The sequence below is a fragment of the Haemaphysalis longicornis genome, unplaced genomic scaffold (assembly GCF_048455015.1).
Source record: "Haemaphysalis longicornis isolate Haplotype H1 unplaced genomic scaffold, Haemaphysalis longicornis Haplotype H1 scaffold_2, whole genome shotgun sequence".
In the NCBI taxonomy this organism is placed as follows: domain Eukaryota; kingdom Metazoa; phylum Arthropoda; class Arachnida; order Ixodida; family Ixodidae; genus Haemaphysalis; species Haemaphysalis longicornis.
The window spans coordinates 151,171,260-151,186,383 of record NW_027526295.1 but is presented as its reverse complement, the minus strand read 5'-3'; the positions used below and the strand labels follow the sequence as shown (position 1 = coordinate 151,186,383).

The 15,124-nt window shown below is 45.6% G+C and overlaps 2 protein-coding genes across 2 annotated transcripts in view; both read left to right on the top strand.

Annotated features, from left to right (window-relative positions):
- Positions 1-15,124, top strand: part of Atp6ap2 (ATPase H(+)-transporting accessory protein 2) — a 571,904-nt gene that overhangs the window by 138,823 nt on the left and 417,957 nt on the right. The window lies entirely within an intron of this gene.
- LOC144167448 (venom allergen 5-like) overlaps positions 1-15,124 on the top strand; it is a 75,694-nt gene that overhangs the window by 30,916 nt on the left and 29,654 nt on the right. The window contains exon 2 of the mRNA XM_077696707.1: positions 12,644-12,948. Coding sequence (XP_077552833.1) covers positions 12,646-12,948 — 303 coding nt within the window. The 5' untranslated portion in view covers positions 12,644-12,645. The remainder of the gene's footprint in view (positions 1-12,643; positions 12,949-15,124) is intronic.

The following is a 15,124-nucleotide window of genomic DNA, read 5'->3' as shown; positions in this document are numbered from 1 at the left end:
AGAAGGTTGCTCAGGGAGAACACTTTATCCTAGCCCTGGACTTGAAGGGAGCATTTGATAACGTCTCCTACAAAGCCATTTTAAAAACTCTCAGCGCAATGAGCTGCGGCGAAAGAACCAACCTTCAAGTTCGTAACAGCGTTCCTATCCAACAGAACAGCAACGGTAGGAATTGGCCAACTGAGATCAAAACCCTTTCAGATGCCAAATGCAGGCACGCCACAGGGATCCATCATATCCCCTCTCCTCTTCAACATTTCGATGATAAAGATCGCGAACAAGCTGAGAGAACTCCCGAACATTGGACACGTCATCTATGCAGATGATATAACGATATGGGCGACGCAAGGGTCAACTACAGAAAAAGAAAGGCATCTTCAGAACGCCGTAAACTGGGTAGTAAAGCTGGCAGGCGAAAATGGACTCCAGTGCGCCCCGGAAAAATCAGAGATAGTAAGAATCCACGCACACCGAAGCAGCAACAAGGAAGAGAAGATAGCTGTGAAGATTGGCCAATCCGTAATCCCAGAAAGAGACCACATTCGCGTCCTGGGAATGACAATACAAAGAAACGGAAGATCCGATCTCACTATTGAAAAAATCAGTAAATCTTCAACCCAGCTAGCCCGAATTGTGAAGAGAATCACTAAAGGAAGAGCCGGATTGAAGGAAGAGGAAACATTAAGAATCATGCAAGCCCTCGTCACGAGTAGGCTGGCGTACAGCTTACCGTATCACAACCTGAACAAACAAGAGGAAGAACGAATAAACATTATCATCAGGACGGCATATAAAGCAGCACTGGGCCTACCATTGTACACGTCCACGGAAAAATTCTTTCAATTAGGAGTGTACAACACCTTCGAAGAGATCAAGGAAGCATTACTAATCGCCCAGAAGGAAAGGCTTGCCACCACTAAAACTGGGAGATCCATCCTATGGAAGATAGGTAGCCCCCCAGAAAGAACACGACTGGACGCCATGACGGACTTGAAACCTGAACAGCGCAGTCACATCAAAACCCTTCCTCTACCGAAAAACATGGATCCCACTGTACACAAAGACAGAAGGCAAGCGAGAGTCAAATACCTCAGGAAAAAATTTAAGGAGCATGAAAACACGGTCTATACGGATGCTGGAACATGTGACAAAACCAACACCACACTAGTGGTCACAGATTTCAAGGGAGCTCTGCAAGATTGCATGGCAATTAGACAGTCAAACACAGAAGAAGCGGAGACTGGTGCCATCCTCATGGCAATTCGACTCGGCGAAAAGACGAGCAGAAGTCTGAACATAATAACAGACTCCAAGAGAGCAGTATTGAATCTTGCCGCAGGAAGAATACCAAAACGTCTCAAAAACCTTGTTCCACCTGACCTGAAGAAAAAATACAATATCACATGGTTTCCCGGACACGAAGGACTGGAGGGTAATGAAGCAGCGGACAAGGCAGTGCGTGAACTCACACACCGCACACCTGACGATCACGCTATCACACCCCCCTCCCCGAAAAATATGGAGAAAGACTCTCGCTTATTAGGCAAAAGAGAAGTACCTTTCCTACTCCACACAAGGAATTAAATGCTATAGAAGCTCAAATCCTGAGGCAAATACAAACAAACACGTACCCACATAAGTCACGACTGGCAAAAATGTTCCCCAATTCCTTCCAAGAAACGTGCACAAAATGCGGAGAGAGAGCCCCGCTATTTCACGCAACCTGGGCGTGCCCGCGCATCTGGCCCCAGGAAAACAAAGTATACAGATTAATCCTATCGAGACATGGGAGGCAGCCCTTACCAGCTCATCTCTCGAAGATCAGCTACGTCTGATCCAGAGAGCCAAGGTGGGAGCCGTTGCATCTGGAGCCCTCGACGTTGGGCCCCACCCATGAACTCCCTTTCAACTTTTCACCCCTTCCCCCTTCCCCTTTCTCCCCACAATAAAAGTTCTACAACAACAACAACCTATAGATCTTCAATTATCCCGGTCCTGTGCTAACTACGACAATTAAGTGCAGAGCACTTTAGGCGCTCGCCTTGTCGTCCTAGCTCGCTCGCTGGTATACGTATCGCCACGGCGTTACGGTGTAGCCTGTCACGGTCCCTTCGCCGCGGCGTAAGCCAGAGGCTTCGAAAGCCAAGCGGTTTATAAAGTCATAGCGCTCGAAACTGGTGAACCGCTGGCGCTTAGCAGTGGCTTAGCTCAGCTATGCCAGGATATACGTAGAGTTCAGCTAGTTAGTCTTAGCTTTCCTGGTTGTCTAGGATTAGCTGCAGTTTTGCTTACTGCTGCTTATCATCCAATCCAAACCCAATTCAATCCAATCCAATCCAATCCAAAACCAATCCAATCCAATCCAATCCAATCCAATCCTATTCATTCCTCGCGCTTGCAAGTTGCGTAGCACGGCTCTCCAGGAGCTACGCGAAACTGGTCAACCTCGAACAGAACTCCCGCTGGCGCAATTTCAGGCAGGGCGCGCGCGAGCCCTGTAAGGCGGGAAATTTGATTTGCATGGGGTGGTAGCAGTAAGCGGATAACGGCGGTACAGCCCACTATGGCGAACCGTGCTCTGCACTTCCGACAGCTTTCACGTTGAGTGGAACGGCTTTAATTTTTTATCCCCGCAAACTTCTTGATCTCATCTGCAACCCCCCTCCTTGCTAATGAAATATTTTCAGTTTTTTTTTTTCGCAAAATATATGTAGATTCAATAAATGTGCGCTATCGTTGGCTGCTCAACTCGATCAATGCCTGAACATTGTTTTTCTGTGCCACTACTGGGGCCAATTTACCCGTGCGTACGTATTAAACACGCTTCGCGTCTTGGGAACAATGACATCCCGCCCTTGGTCGCCGCGCTCGTGGAGCTCGAGGGGATCCCAAGTCATCTGCGGTGGTCGCGTCATTTGGCCACGCGCGCAGTGCTATTTCGCTAAGCTGGCGAGTGCTGCTGGGAAAGGCGGCACAGAAATGACAGCGCCGACGTGGCGCCAGGGGAGAGAATGTAGCGTTTATCTGCATCTCTTTGAGACGAAACCCTTGGGCACAGAAATGGACGTCGCGTACGTGTACCGGATTTTTTCGGGTTCTTTCCCGATGTGCACCTCTGTGATCGCGCATATGCATGTGGGCACGAACGTTATGGCAAGTCGCAAAGAAACATGGGAGTTTTGAGCATTTTTCTTTAGTAATTTTTTCTTTCTTGTCTTGCAGAGGCAAAGGGACAAGAGCGGGAGGCGGGGGACAAATGAGAACTGTATGCACATCTTGCTGTTGTTGTTGTTGTCGTTGTCGTTGTTGCTGTGTTGTTGTTGTCGTCGTCGTTACATGTCGTTGTTGTTGATGATGATGATGTCTTCAATATTTTGGCACGTACCTACAAGGGGGGATTGGCCAGGGCTAAACCGGTTAAATACGTGGGGACTTCAAAATACTTATTTCCGGAAAGAGGCTGTAAAAGGAAACTTAGTAGTGAATGAAACCTGAATTACCCATTAATCAGCACCGCTTAGCAATTCAAACGACCTGAGGCAGAAAGGAAATTTTAAATGCAATTATATATATCTCTTTTTGCAAACCCCAGCTTTGATGTGCCAATAGATAATATAAGTGTTATCGATAAGGTCAACCCCATCCGCTCAATCGGGTCCTTCAAAAACAGTTGTCTAGCTGTTGAGAAACGGCGACGGTCGAGAAAAAAATGTTCGATTGTTTCGCGGGGACCTGGCACCGCACACATAGTTCTGTAGGTGAAAGTTCTGATCTGAACAGATAGAAATTAAGCCTTGGAACCCTGCAGCGCAGCTCGGTGAAGGTCACCTCGCATTGCCGAGAGCCACAAAAATGAACATCCCACCCGAACTTTAAATGTTGGAACTCTTCAAATGATAAAAGTGAATCGGAACGGGTGGCGTCTAAATGCCAATATCGTCTTAATCTCGCAGATGCAAATAGAGCCAGATTAGGAATTCCGAATTGAATGGGAGCTGTGGCAGCGAGATTAGCTAAATGGTCCGTTTGCTCGTTGTCCCTGATGTCCCTATGGCCAGGTACGCAAGACAAGCGTACCTTCTTCACGCGCCTGGGAACGAAAAATAATAGTGTGCGGGACAATGGAGAGACCGAAGAGGAAGTTAATGCCGATATAACTGCCATCGAATCAGATAATATGAGGATTTTTGATACATGCTGCGGTACTTTGCATAGGGCGAGAGCTATTGCTAAAAATTCGGCCATAAAAATGGGTCTGTAATCCGGGATTCGCAGCGAATAACTCCAATCTAAAGATTGTGAAAAAATACCAATTCCAGCTTTCTCGCCATTTTGAGATGCATCAGTATAAATCACAGAAGAAGCAGGATACTTGGATAAATATTCATTTAAAATAGCGGCTAATAGCGAGCGTGGTAGAAGTTTTGCAGCGGAAGAAAAGGGGTTTTGAAAGTAAAACTCAGTTTCTCGCTCGATTGTGGATACCGGAATAACCTCATATAACTTAACAGAAATACAATCCACGCATGATTGAACGAATAGCACTTGGGGGCAGATACGTTTAGGCCACGGAGATGTAAAAAATATACTCGGATCACAAATAAATAGAGGCTTGGCAGCCCCAGAGGGGGCTTCGTACATGCGGAGGTAAGTTTGCACCGTCAGCAAGAGAAAACGGACCCTAAGTTCAGGAACGCGTGCCTCTAAGTAGAGAACTCGGTTCGAGACGAACCAGGGAAGGTCAAGACAAAATCGAAGAATGCGCCTCTCCAACAGGTATAACGGACGCAGTTTGTAGATAGGACAACTGCAAAACAAGACGCACCCAAACTCCATGACTGGCCGGACGTAGGCTTGGTACAACAGCAAAAGTGTGTCCCGGCGCATTCCTGCTCGTTTCCCACATAGTCTTTTCATGCGACCAAATGCTCTCTCCGCTTTTGTGACTGATGCGTTAATATGTGCCTGCCAATCAAGAGTAGACGTATATGTAACACCAAGATATTTCAGCGAATCCACCTGCGGAATGACTTGATTTTTGTAAGCGAGAGAAATTGAAATTGTTCCTGCAACCGGGAAGACAAGTAAGGCACTCTCCGACACATTTAACGTTAAATAAATGCTTTCAAGCCATGTCTCCAAGACATCGCCGCCGTTGTCGTTGTAGTCGTTGTCGTTGTTGTCGTCGTTGTCGTTGCTGCTGTGTTGTTGCTGTTGTTACTTACGTCATGACACATACCCTTGCGGGGTATTGGTCAGGGGTGGGGGTATTGAGGGCTAATTCGCCCGCTTCACAAAACTGCAGGAACTTGAATGACGGAAGAGCGCATAATCACAAGAGAGAATTAGTAACAAAAAGATCGAAAGCAGAGCTTGGAAGCCAAAAAAAAAGAAGAGCTTTTGCGCAGGTGAAGCTATACTCAAGAATAACCGCTAACAAGGTAGGCGCCTACCTTCGAAAACGTGCGCCCGAATTGCTGCAGCCGCACCTCTGCGACAGAGCCCCAAGGATGTGGCCCGAAACGAGAGCAGGACGATCGAAGAAGGGGGAAGTCCAAGCCGCTGTAATGCATGGCAAGGTGACGTCGACTCATCTAAAAACCGCGACAATAGATGAAAAAGTGATCTATTGTTTAGTATTCACCGCAAACAGCTCAAAGGCCGAAGGATCAGGCCGAAACCAGCGGAGGGTCGACTAAGACCAACGGAGGGTCGACTAAGAGATGCTTTGCATCTAAAACATTCTCAATGATGATATACGACCCGGCACAAGACAATACACGTCCAACATGACACAAGACATGAACCCTACGTCCACACCCTACCGCACATAGTCGCTAAGCCACTGAGGCTGCTTAGTCTTACGGCGCGGACGCGTAGACGTTGAACCTAAATTATCTGAAGACCCAGACGCCCCCTAATTTTCCCTTGTGTTGTCTACATGGTTATTTGGATATGTTTGCTCACTATTTTCTTCCTGACATTTTAACGTTTCGTGAGGAACAACCGATCCAGACCTTGCTCTGGAAGGAAGCTCTGACAGATCAGAGTCTGTCTGGACCCTGGGGATTTCCCCATCGGTCAACGGTAGACTAGGGGACTGACTGTCACAAATGTCTAAGTTAGACGAAGAGTATAAAAACTCTTTATGCATCGAAGAGAGTTCAGCATTGTCAAAGGAATACGGTGCCGAGCCGACCTCAATTCCTTTCGGAATGACTGAGTTTTGACGCGTTCCAGATCTTTCCGTCACTGAGCTTGAAAGTGAAAGGTGCAACCTGAGCCTGCACTGTAAACGACTTACTATACTTCAGAAATCCTTGCTTACGGAATTTTACTTTCACCACATCTCCAACCTTTATGCGGGTCTGCTGTGCACCTTTTCTTTTGTCAAAGTACTGTTTAGCTTTATGTTGCTTCGTGAAGACCTGATTCCGAACATGAGGCAGGAAATTGTCCGATTACTGCTGCCTTTTTATGTATCCTAAAGTTGCTAATATCCACTTTGGAACGAGGCTGACGTCCATGCAGCAAAAAAGTTGGAGAAAGACCTGTCACTGAATGTGGTGTGATCCTATACGACCCACGAAATTGTGTAATGCTTTTCGAAGCATCCTTGCCTTCAAGCCTGGCTACTTGTAAATGTTCTTTCAGAACCCTGTTAAACCGTTCAATCTGGCCACTAGCCTGAGGTTAATAATTCGACGAGAACACGTGGCACATACCTTTCTCTTTTAGATGCTATTGCATTTGTTTCGAGGCAAACTGGGGTCCATTATCCGTCACTAAAACCTCAGGGAGCCCTTCCCGACTGAAAGACCAGTCCAACAACTTAATGACACCCTCAGTTGAAATGGAATTTGTAGCCAGAACCTCAGGCCACTTAGAGTAGTAATCTACTAGTCTAACAAAAAATCTGGGGTACGACACATCTAACGGACCGACGATGTCCATTCCCAACTTTTGCCAAGGCCCTTCAGGACATTCCACCGGCTGCAATGGAGCTACATGAGGCTTAGCAGACTTGCCTGCCAGCTGACAGACGTGACAATGCTTTATATGTTCTTCAACATTACGAACCATTTGAGGCCACCAGTAACGTTGTTTCGTACGTATTATTCCTTGATGATTTTCATGTGCTAAATGGAGGAACGTAGGTACAAGCACACAGGGAATGACTACACGGTCATCACGCATGAGTAAAGCGTACACAACAGAAAGTTCATCCTTTACATGAAAATAAGCTGTTAAGTCACTGTGTACTTTTTTCTTATCGGGCCAACCCTTGTACGCATACTCTCCTACCTTCTGCAACGTCACATCTGAATCTGACTTCGTTGCCAGCTGCACAGTTTCTTTACGAATACTGATGTTACCAGTGACACTATCTCTTCCTCCTTAACAAGTTCCTGAACGGTGTGAACGGGTAATCTCGACAAAGCATCAGCGACCAGATTTTTTGATCCTTTGCAGTATTCGATGACAAAATTGTAGTACAGCAGACGAGCTGACCACCGTGAAATCTTTAAAGGCCTCCGACCTGCATCTCCTGCGGCTAACAACGCAACTACAGCCTGATGGTCAGTTCTAAGCGTGAACAGTTTGCCCCAAAGGAAAATGTGCCGCTTTTCACACGCGAACAGACAAGCCAGCGCTTCACGTTCTCCCACAGAGTATTTTCTCTCAGTCTCCGAAAAAGTTCTAGACGCAAAGGCTATACGGTTTCAAGCCTAGAACCATACCGCTGCTGTAGTACCGCGCCAATTCCCACATCAGATGCGTCGGTAGTAACTACTACAGGCAAGTCAGGATTAAAGACCTTCACAACAGGAGAACAAGTGAGGCAGGTTTTCAACTGATCGAAACTGCGCTGAGCTTCATCAGACCAACAAAACGTCTGACCTTTCCTGAACATGAGGCGAAGCGGTTCAACTATCTCTGCATAGTTCTTTATGAACTTGGCATAGTATCCTGCAAGACCTAAAATGATTGCAGTGACTTTATATCCGTAGGAGCCGGAGCATGTATCATAGCTTTTACTTTGCTTTCCAACGGTGAGATGCCCTCAGCTGAAATCCTGTTGCTTTGTTGGTGGACATGTATTTTATATGCGAAACGTGTGCTATTCCTGTTGCAGGGTTATTGCAGCCATAAACCCGGACATGTGAGAAAATGTGGAGGAGTCAAAGCAAAAGCAGCATTGCCTGTTTTCGAAGGTCACATCTCTGATCACTGGGTTGAAAGACCATGAAATCTACTAGTCCCCCCCCCCCCCCCCCCCCCAACCCCTCCTCCACTTTCTCTGAGCAGCAATGAAGATGTCTCTGACGGAAGCGCCTTGTACCAAACGTGCTGCATCCTTGGTTACTCTGCTATTATATGAATTGACATTTAAATTTTCTCTGCTCATTTCTGTGAATTCATTTAGGTGGAAAAGATGTTATGTTCCTACTCTCACAACACTTCCTCCATCATTTTCGATTACCGTCTTACTTGCGTTATGTTGCATCCTTCTGCTTCCAGAAAGCAAGAAAAATGTCTGATTTCATTTCATTGATGGCTTTTTCTTGGAATTCGTAAAAAATGTGTTCCTAGTGTTATCGGAGTTCTCATCGTGGTAGTATTGTACTGTAGTGAAACAAGATATAAACAACTTGTTGCGTAATGTCACTGTAGGAAATGTGTCCTCACGTTGTCCCTGATAACGTTCTGTAAATAGATTGTTTTAGCTCAGTGACGTATGTGACAGCAGCAGTTCTGCAACTGAAAGTATCCTTTTCTTCACTGTGCCACAATATCACGAAATGTGATTTTGTTTTCATACTCATAGATCATCACATCTGATATTGTTGATGCTTTGTTTGAAACTGAGTTAATTCGTGGTAGCGATAGCCTTAAGTTTGGCAGAAAAGTAAATAATGTCATTGATACTTTCACCCTGTTTTCATGTTGGCCTGAGTGGTCACTTTAAGCTATGTACTGTTCACCAGTAGTTGTGTTGGCAGTTTCAGACAATATGATACAGGGTGATGCTTTCTTTTCAAGGTATGATTATTCTTACCCATGAAGCATAAAGCCGCGACGTCAACTGGAATACTTCCAAGAAGTCAAAAACTAACAGAAAATGTATTTTATGAAGGACCATAACCTAAATTGTGTCAAGATGCTGAATACTTTTATTTTCACTTATTTTAAAAAAGATTGATGTCAAAATAAGTCAAAGCAAAACAATTTAACCTTATACTTGTTAAATGAGCAAAGCAATTTTGCCAGAAACGTGAAACAGTACATTATTATAATTTCGGTAAGAAAAAAACGATGTATGGTGATGGGGTATAGTGTGGGAGTGCTGCTGAAGGTTGGACGATCTGAACGGAATTTTCCAGCGTACATGAGGCTATACCTGTGGAGGTTTGAATAAGTACTTGTACCTGTCTCCAGGAGGTGGCTTCCATTGCGTTTAGATCTTTGTGAGCCGGGGCACTATACCCGAGGTTCAAAGAATAAAAGGAAGGAGCACACACATCAGTGCCAAAATCTGACATAAAATTTGTGCCAAAATCTGACAACTTCGGCACGCTTTCAACGATATTTCCTGCTCAGTGGCCGATCCAGCGTCATCCTGGGTATCGGGGCATGCTCGCGTAAAATATGAAGGAAATCCATCGTTTTGTCTGTCCCGCCAATGGGAAGTGTCCCTCAAAGCCATGAGTCCCTAAATTAACCCTCCACATGAGTAGAATGAATAAACATTTATTCAAATGTATGAGTTCCGTTGTGGGAGGCCTCCTTAGTCCAGGAAGCCTTGGTCCTTGGCTGCCCGGTGGGCACTGTCCACCAGTCGTTGCTGGTCTTGAGGGCGTGAGCTGGTCAGCTGGTCCTCCCACTGCTCCAGTGTCGGGTTTGGTAGGGGGAGGGGGGGTAATGATGGTGATTGTCGGCACTCCCAGACCATATGGTAAAGAGTGTTGGGCGTGGCGCAGTGTTGACAAGTCAGTGTGTATGTTCTTGGGTAGATGGCATGGAGTAGTGTTCCGTGTGGGTAGGTGCCTGCACATGAGCAGGACTGTTTTGGCATCAAAAGACGCTTGCCTGTTTCATAAACATCCTGAATTCCTCGCCGCTTCTCATGACAGATGAAACTTTATCTCGATGCTCCATTTGAACGCCTTGGACTTGAATTAATAACTACCGTCCTTCTTTATTCGGCTGTGCAAAAATTAGAAATTGACTCCCTTCTGCATGAGACTCCTGTGATGATTAGTAGTTTCCCTTTATGTCTCCACTCCACCGTCTGCCCCTGCGGAGTGCAAATGATTTTTTTTTTTGAATTCTGAAGTACTCGCTTTTAACTAAACAGCCCGTTCACAAGCCCTGGCCAATCCCTCTCGGTGGTACGTGGGAATACCTTAAAGGGGCCATGAAGACAAAATGCAAGTTTGATTCATTCAAAAGATTGCCTCGTTAGAATTATGCTGACACCACTTTTAACTTAAGCTTCGCTTAAATAAGCTGAATAATTTGGAAAAAGAAAATGGCCATGCGACCCACTAAGCTCATTTCCCGCAGCAGAATGTATGATGTCATACCCGTCAGCTCTGCGATTGGCGGAGGACGGAAAAAGTAAACGCAAATTAGGCAGAACTTATAAGCTTGCCGAACGAGCTATTTGCGCATACATTTAGGGCACATTCTTTTTATATCAGTAAGAATGGAGGGACAAACAGTGGAAGTTACAAAAGCACACGTAAACATAGAAGTACCGATGCCTACTGCTGTTGGTACTGCGCGAACTATGCTCGTTTACATGCACAGCATTGGGGAGCTTTGGGGTGTCTCAGACCGTCAGACGACGCTGGCCGATTGACGCAAGCGACGGTGGCTCACGTGACCATAATTGTTGACCGAGCACCATGTTTCATGAAACGATTATTTTCTCCATGAACAAAAACAAGCCAGGTTTAAATACGGTCATAAACCAATTAAAGGCAGAAAACGGCTTGTCGCGGTGCGGTGGCGCCATCTAGGTTGATTAACAGTAAGCAATTCTCCGCTCTCGTGGCCTCCGCGATCGGCTGCCGGAGCCGCCGATCACTTAGGCCACGCCGCTCCATACCATGTTTAACTGAAAGGCCCGTTCTTATGATGTCATTGCAAACGCCGTTCAAACACACGTTTGGCGCGATAATCAAAAGTCTAGCTTAAGTTGAATAATTTCGCAGTGAATAAATGATCGTTTGCTTCCGGACATGCGCTGGGGGCACTATAGAACACGAAATCCTTCGAATAAAACATACTTGCATTTTGTCTTCGTGGCCCCTCTAAGCGGTAACAAGAAGAAAATGAAGAATACAGGGCCTGTAGTTAGATAAGGGGAGCACGTTTTTTTCTGGAAATAACTTAGTAATTTAAGGTACTATCGAATTACAATAAGTGGTAAACTCCTGGCCAATCCCCACTTGTGGGTACGTGCCAAAAACATTGATGGAACCATCATAATCATCATTGTCTGTTTGCAGGTCAATCCGCAGCATCACACACCTAAAAAAAGGCTAAACCTAAACGTAATCAAACCTAGCCTACACTCAGACTAACCCAATTTAAACCCAATTTATAACCTAAACCCAACCTAAAGATATCTGGACAAAACTGACTACAGGCTTTTTAACTTCGTTTCACGCCACACAACGTGGTGCTGCGAAATGACCTCCAAAAATAAAATCTTTTTCCAACCAGTGATGATTGGACGATCCCTTGATTGGATATGTGCCACGCTCTAAAGGACAACAATACCTCCTACGCCTCCTCCCCCTCATCGTCGTCGTCATCATCATCAGAAGCAGCGGCTTCAGAAGAAGCAGAAAAAGAAGACAAAGAGGAAGCAAAAAAAAATAAGACGAGGAAGAACAAGTATACAGAGTCCTGTAGGTCGATAACGTTTTTTTGAACCCTGACCGATCCCCTGATTGAATATGTGCCACTAACAAGGGACATAATAATAATAATAATAATATTAATAATAATAATCAAGACGACGAAGAAGCCAGAGTAAAAGCAGGAGAAAGAGAAGAAGAGGAGGAAGGAGAAGTATTCTTCTTATTATTATTAATATTAATATTATTATTATTATTGTTCTCTGCTTGTTGTGTATTCATTACAATAAGCTGAGCCACAAAGGCATCTTCTTTTTCTTTTTTACCTGTACCCAGGCTCCGCCTGTGCTTTATTTCTGTAATTTTCGCTACTTCAATTTGTGTGTGTCTTGTCGCTTGTTTGTTTCTTCCAATATGTTTCTTGTATTTTGTTTTCAAGTAACTATCCGTGCGCCAGCACTCAGGCCTCTGGCTGTTCCTGGGCACGTGAATAAACATGATTGATTGATTGATTGATTATTATTATTATTATTATTATTATTATTATTATTATTATTTATCTATTTATTCCTCTTTTCTGGTTTTATTTTAATAATGACTGATTTTCAAACTCCATTCCTCAAAATTTTTCTAATTTTAGTAATGTACCCAGTCAGTTATCTCTTTCGGTTTAATGACTGGTGTTTGGCCGATGGCCGACCCCTGATTGGCTATGCGCCAGTAATGTAAGGAACAACAACAAAACAAGAAGTGGTTTCCACTGCGCACAGACATGCTGACGTGGTACGCGACCCGGGCTCTCTTGCTCCTGCTGTTAGCACCGGCGACCATGCATGACCCCCGACGGGCTGCGGGGAGCTCTTTGTGCCCTCCTGGCTACGTGGAGCTGCCGGGAGGCCCTGGACCAGTAGCGTGCGTGATGGCCCAAGGAACCGCCAGCAACTGCACGCCTGCGCGCTACGACCTCACATCCGACGACAAGGCGAAGATCCTCAAGGCGCACAACGACGCCCGCTTGGAGGTGGCCTCGAATGCGAGCGGAAGTTTGGGACCCGCGGCTGATATGCGCGTTCTGGTGCGTATACCTTACTACTGCTGCACGCGGGACATCCCGAGTTCATCCTTGGGCTCGGACGTGGTGCAGGCAGAGGGGAGATTTTATCGCTGGCACAGGCTCCTTGTAAAAAGGGCTCCCTTTAACAGGTGTGACGCGACAGGCGTGACATCGTGTTCTCAAAACTGGCTGGCCATGCGCACGACTTGGTGATTCATCGGAATTTGAACCGAATTTTCATGCCCGCTTGCGTCAACATCCACCGATAGGTACCACTTCACACCAGCTTTTAGAAATAATGTGTAGAAGCATAATTAGATTCTCTGAGAAATGTTAGTTAATGGAATGTACACTCGAATCCTGGTAACTTTCCAAACAGAAGTAACCTAGTAACTTCTAAACGTAAGTAACTTGTAGCATGAAGTTACAATTGAACCATTTCGATATTTTCTATATCCCATACCATTCTAAGGGTTTCTAAGGGTTACGGGCGTTAAGTTGAAAGCGGTTTATAGGGTGTATGTACCAGACTTTAGACAGCGCGGCGGTGCTACCTATAGGTAGTACCTGTGTGGCGGCGCCGATGCCATACGTGCTGTTGCACTCAGCCGCGCGGGCAGAGCGTTTCCCGACCCGATGCGTGGTTTGCGGAGCGGTTTTTGCAAGAACGTTCGTGTTGACGGTGCGTGTGTTTTCTTCGTGATTCGTGAGTTTTCCAATGCTTTTTAGTAAGGAGTAGACAGCATTGTTTTCGCTTCGAAATTCCGGATTGCGCTGCTTACGCTTCCTATAACTGCACACCCGAAGAAGGCCGCACGACAAACCCAACCACGTTGGTTTTTTTTCTGTTTTGTTGCTGCTGTGGTTGTTTTTTTCTGTTTGTGTGGCAGTGCTCGAAGGCGGTCAGATTTCATGGGACGAATTCGAAAAGAAGTTATCGATGATATGGCGCTAATCAGTACCGAATCTGTTGTGCCCACTTCATTTCATGTGGGGACGACGAACGTCCTTTCACCTCACACCTCGTCACATGCTTGAAGCATTACATGTTAAGGCAGCCGGTTACTTTATGAATGAGCCGAAACCGACTGGGCACCCAGCCGCAACCTGGCCTACTTTGAATGTTTTGAGGTGGACGCGCGTGCATGCAACGCCAATGCCGCTTGTCGGGTTATTGGGGGCATCAAATTCTTTTGTCGCCTTCGACTGTTCTCTAATGACCAAGCGTGATCCGTGATAATGCACTAAAGCTTGTCGTTGGGTACACAATTTGACTACTTCAATAACAGCGCAGGGGAAAAGACGTATGAAGTGACAAACCAGAGCGCCCTTGTTGATCACTTGTCTATGCGCTTTTTTCGAAGTTGTGAAACTGTGTTCAGTGATACGCGTATAATTTCCGCCACTCCTACACCGCAAATAAAGCACTTGCAAATTATCGGTGGAATCTTTGTCATCGCCGCCGCATCTAATTTTATCACGTACGTACCTCATGACCATTTCCATCCAGCGCCTGTGGATGGAAATCTTCATTGGGAGCTTACGTGGAGCACGGTCATGTTACCAACGCACCAGAACACTGTCGCCAGAGCACCTCACCACATCTTATACTCCTCAAGACGCGCGCAGTATACCTGGGTGGCACGGTAAAACCAGCGCCTTGTCTCACAAGCCACCACATCAAATATTGTCGCAGCCTTGGGTGAAGAAATTTTCCTAACTCGAGCCTCGGTCGTTTGGATCAACGCAAGAAATAACGAAATCAGCATACGAGGATGGTAACGAGATAGCGCGAAGCGGACTGCGTTATCCGCGCCGTGGTTTCAGGAATGTAATGTTTCAAGCATGTGACGAGGCGTGAGGTGAATGCCCTCATAAAAATGTTTACCGATATTTCATAAACTTGTTATAGATATTGCTCAAAAGAATCCTATAAACATTTTGTCAACATTCTATGGAATATTTCTATTGAGGTTCCATTACAAATTGGCCACCGCGTACAATTAAAAGTCTATCGAGCCAAGTCAGTAGGCCTTATCGGTTACGAATGTAGTTTCTTATGAGTTTCTTATGGGGTTTTTATAAAATATATTGAATAGGTTTTCTATGCAATTCTTACTGAGTACAGTCGCAACAGCCTGTTGCGTGGCAATCAGGTTTGAATACAGTTTCTGACGAATTTTTATTAAATTTACGG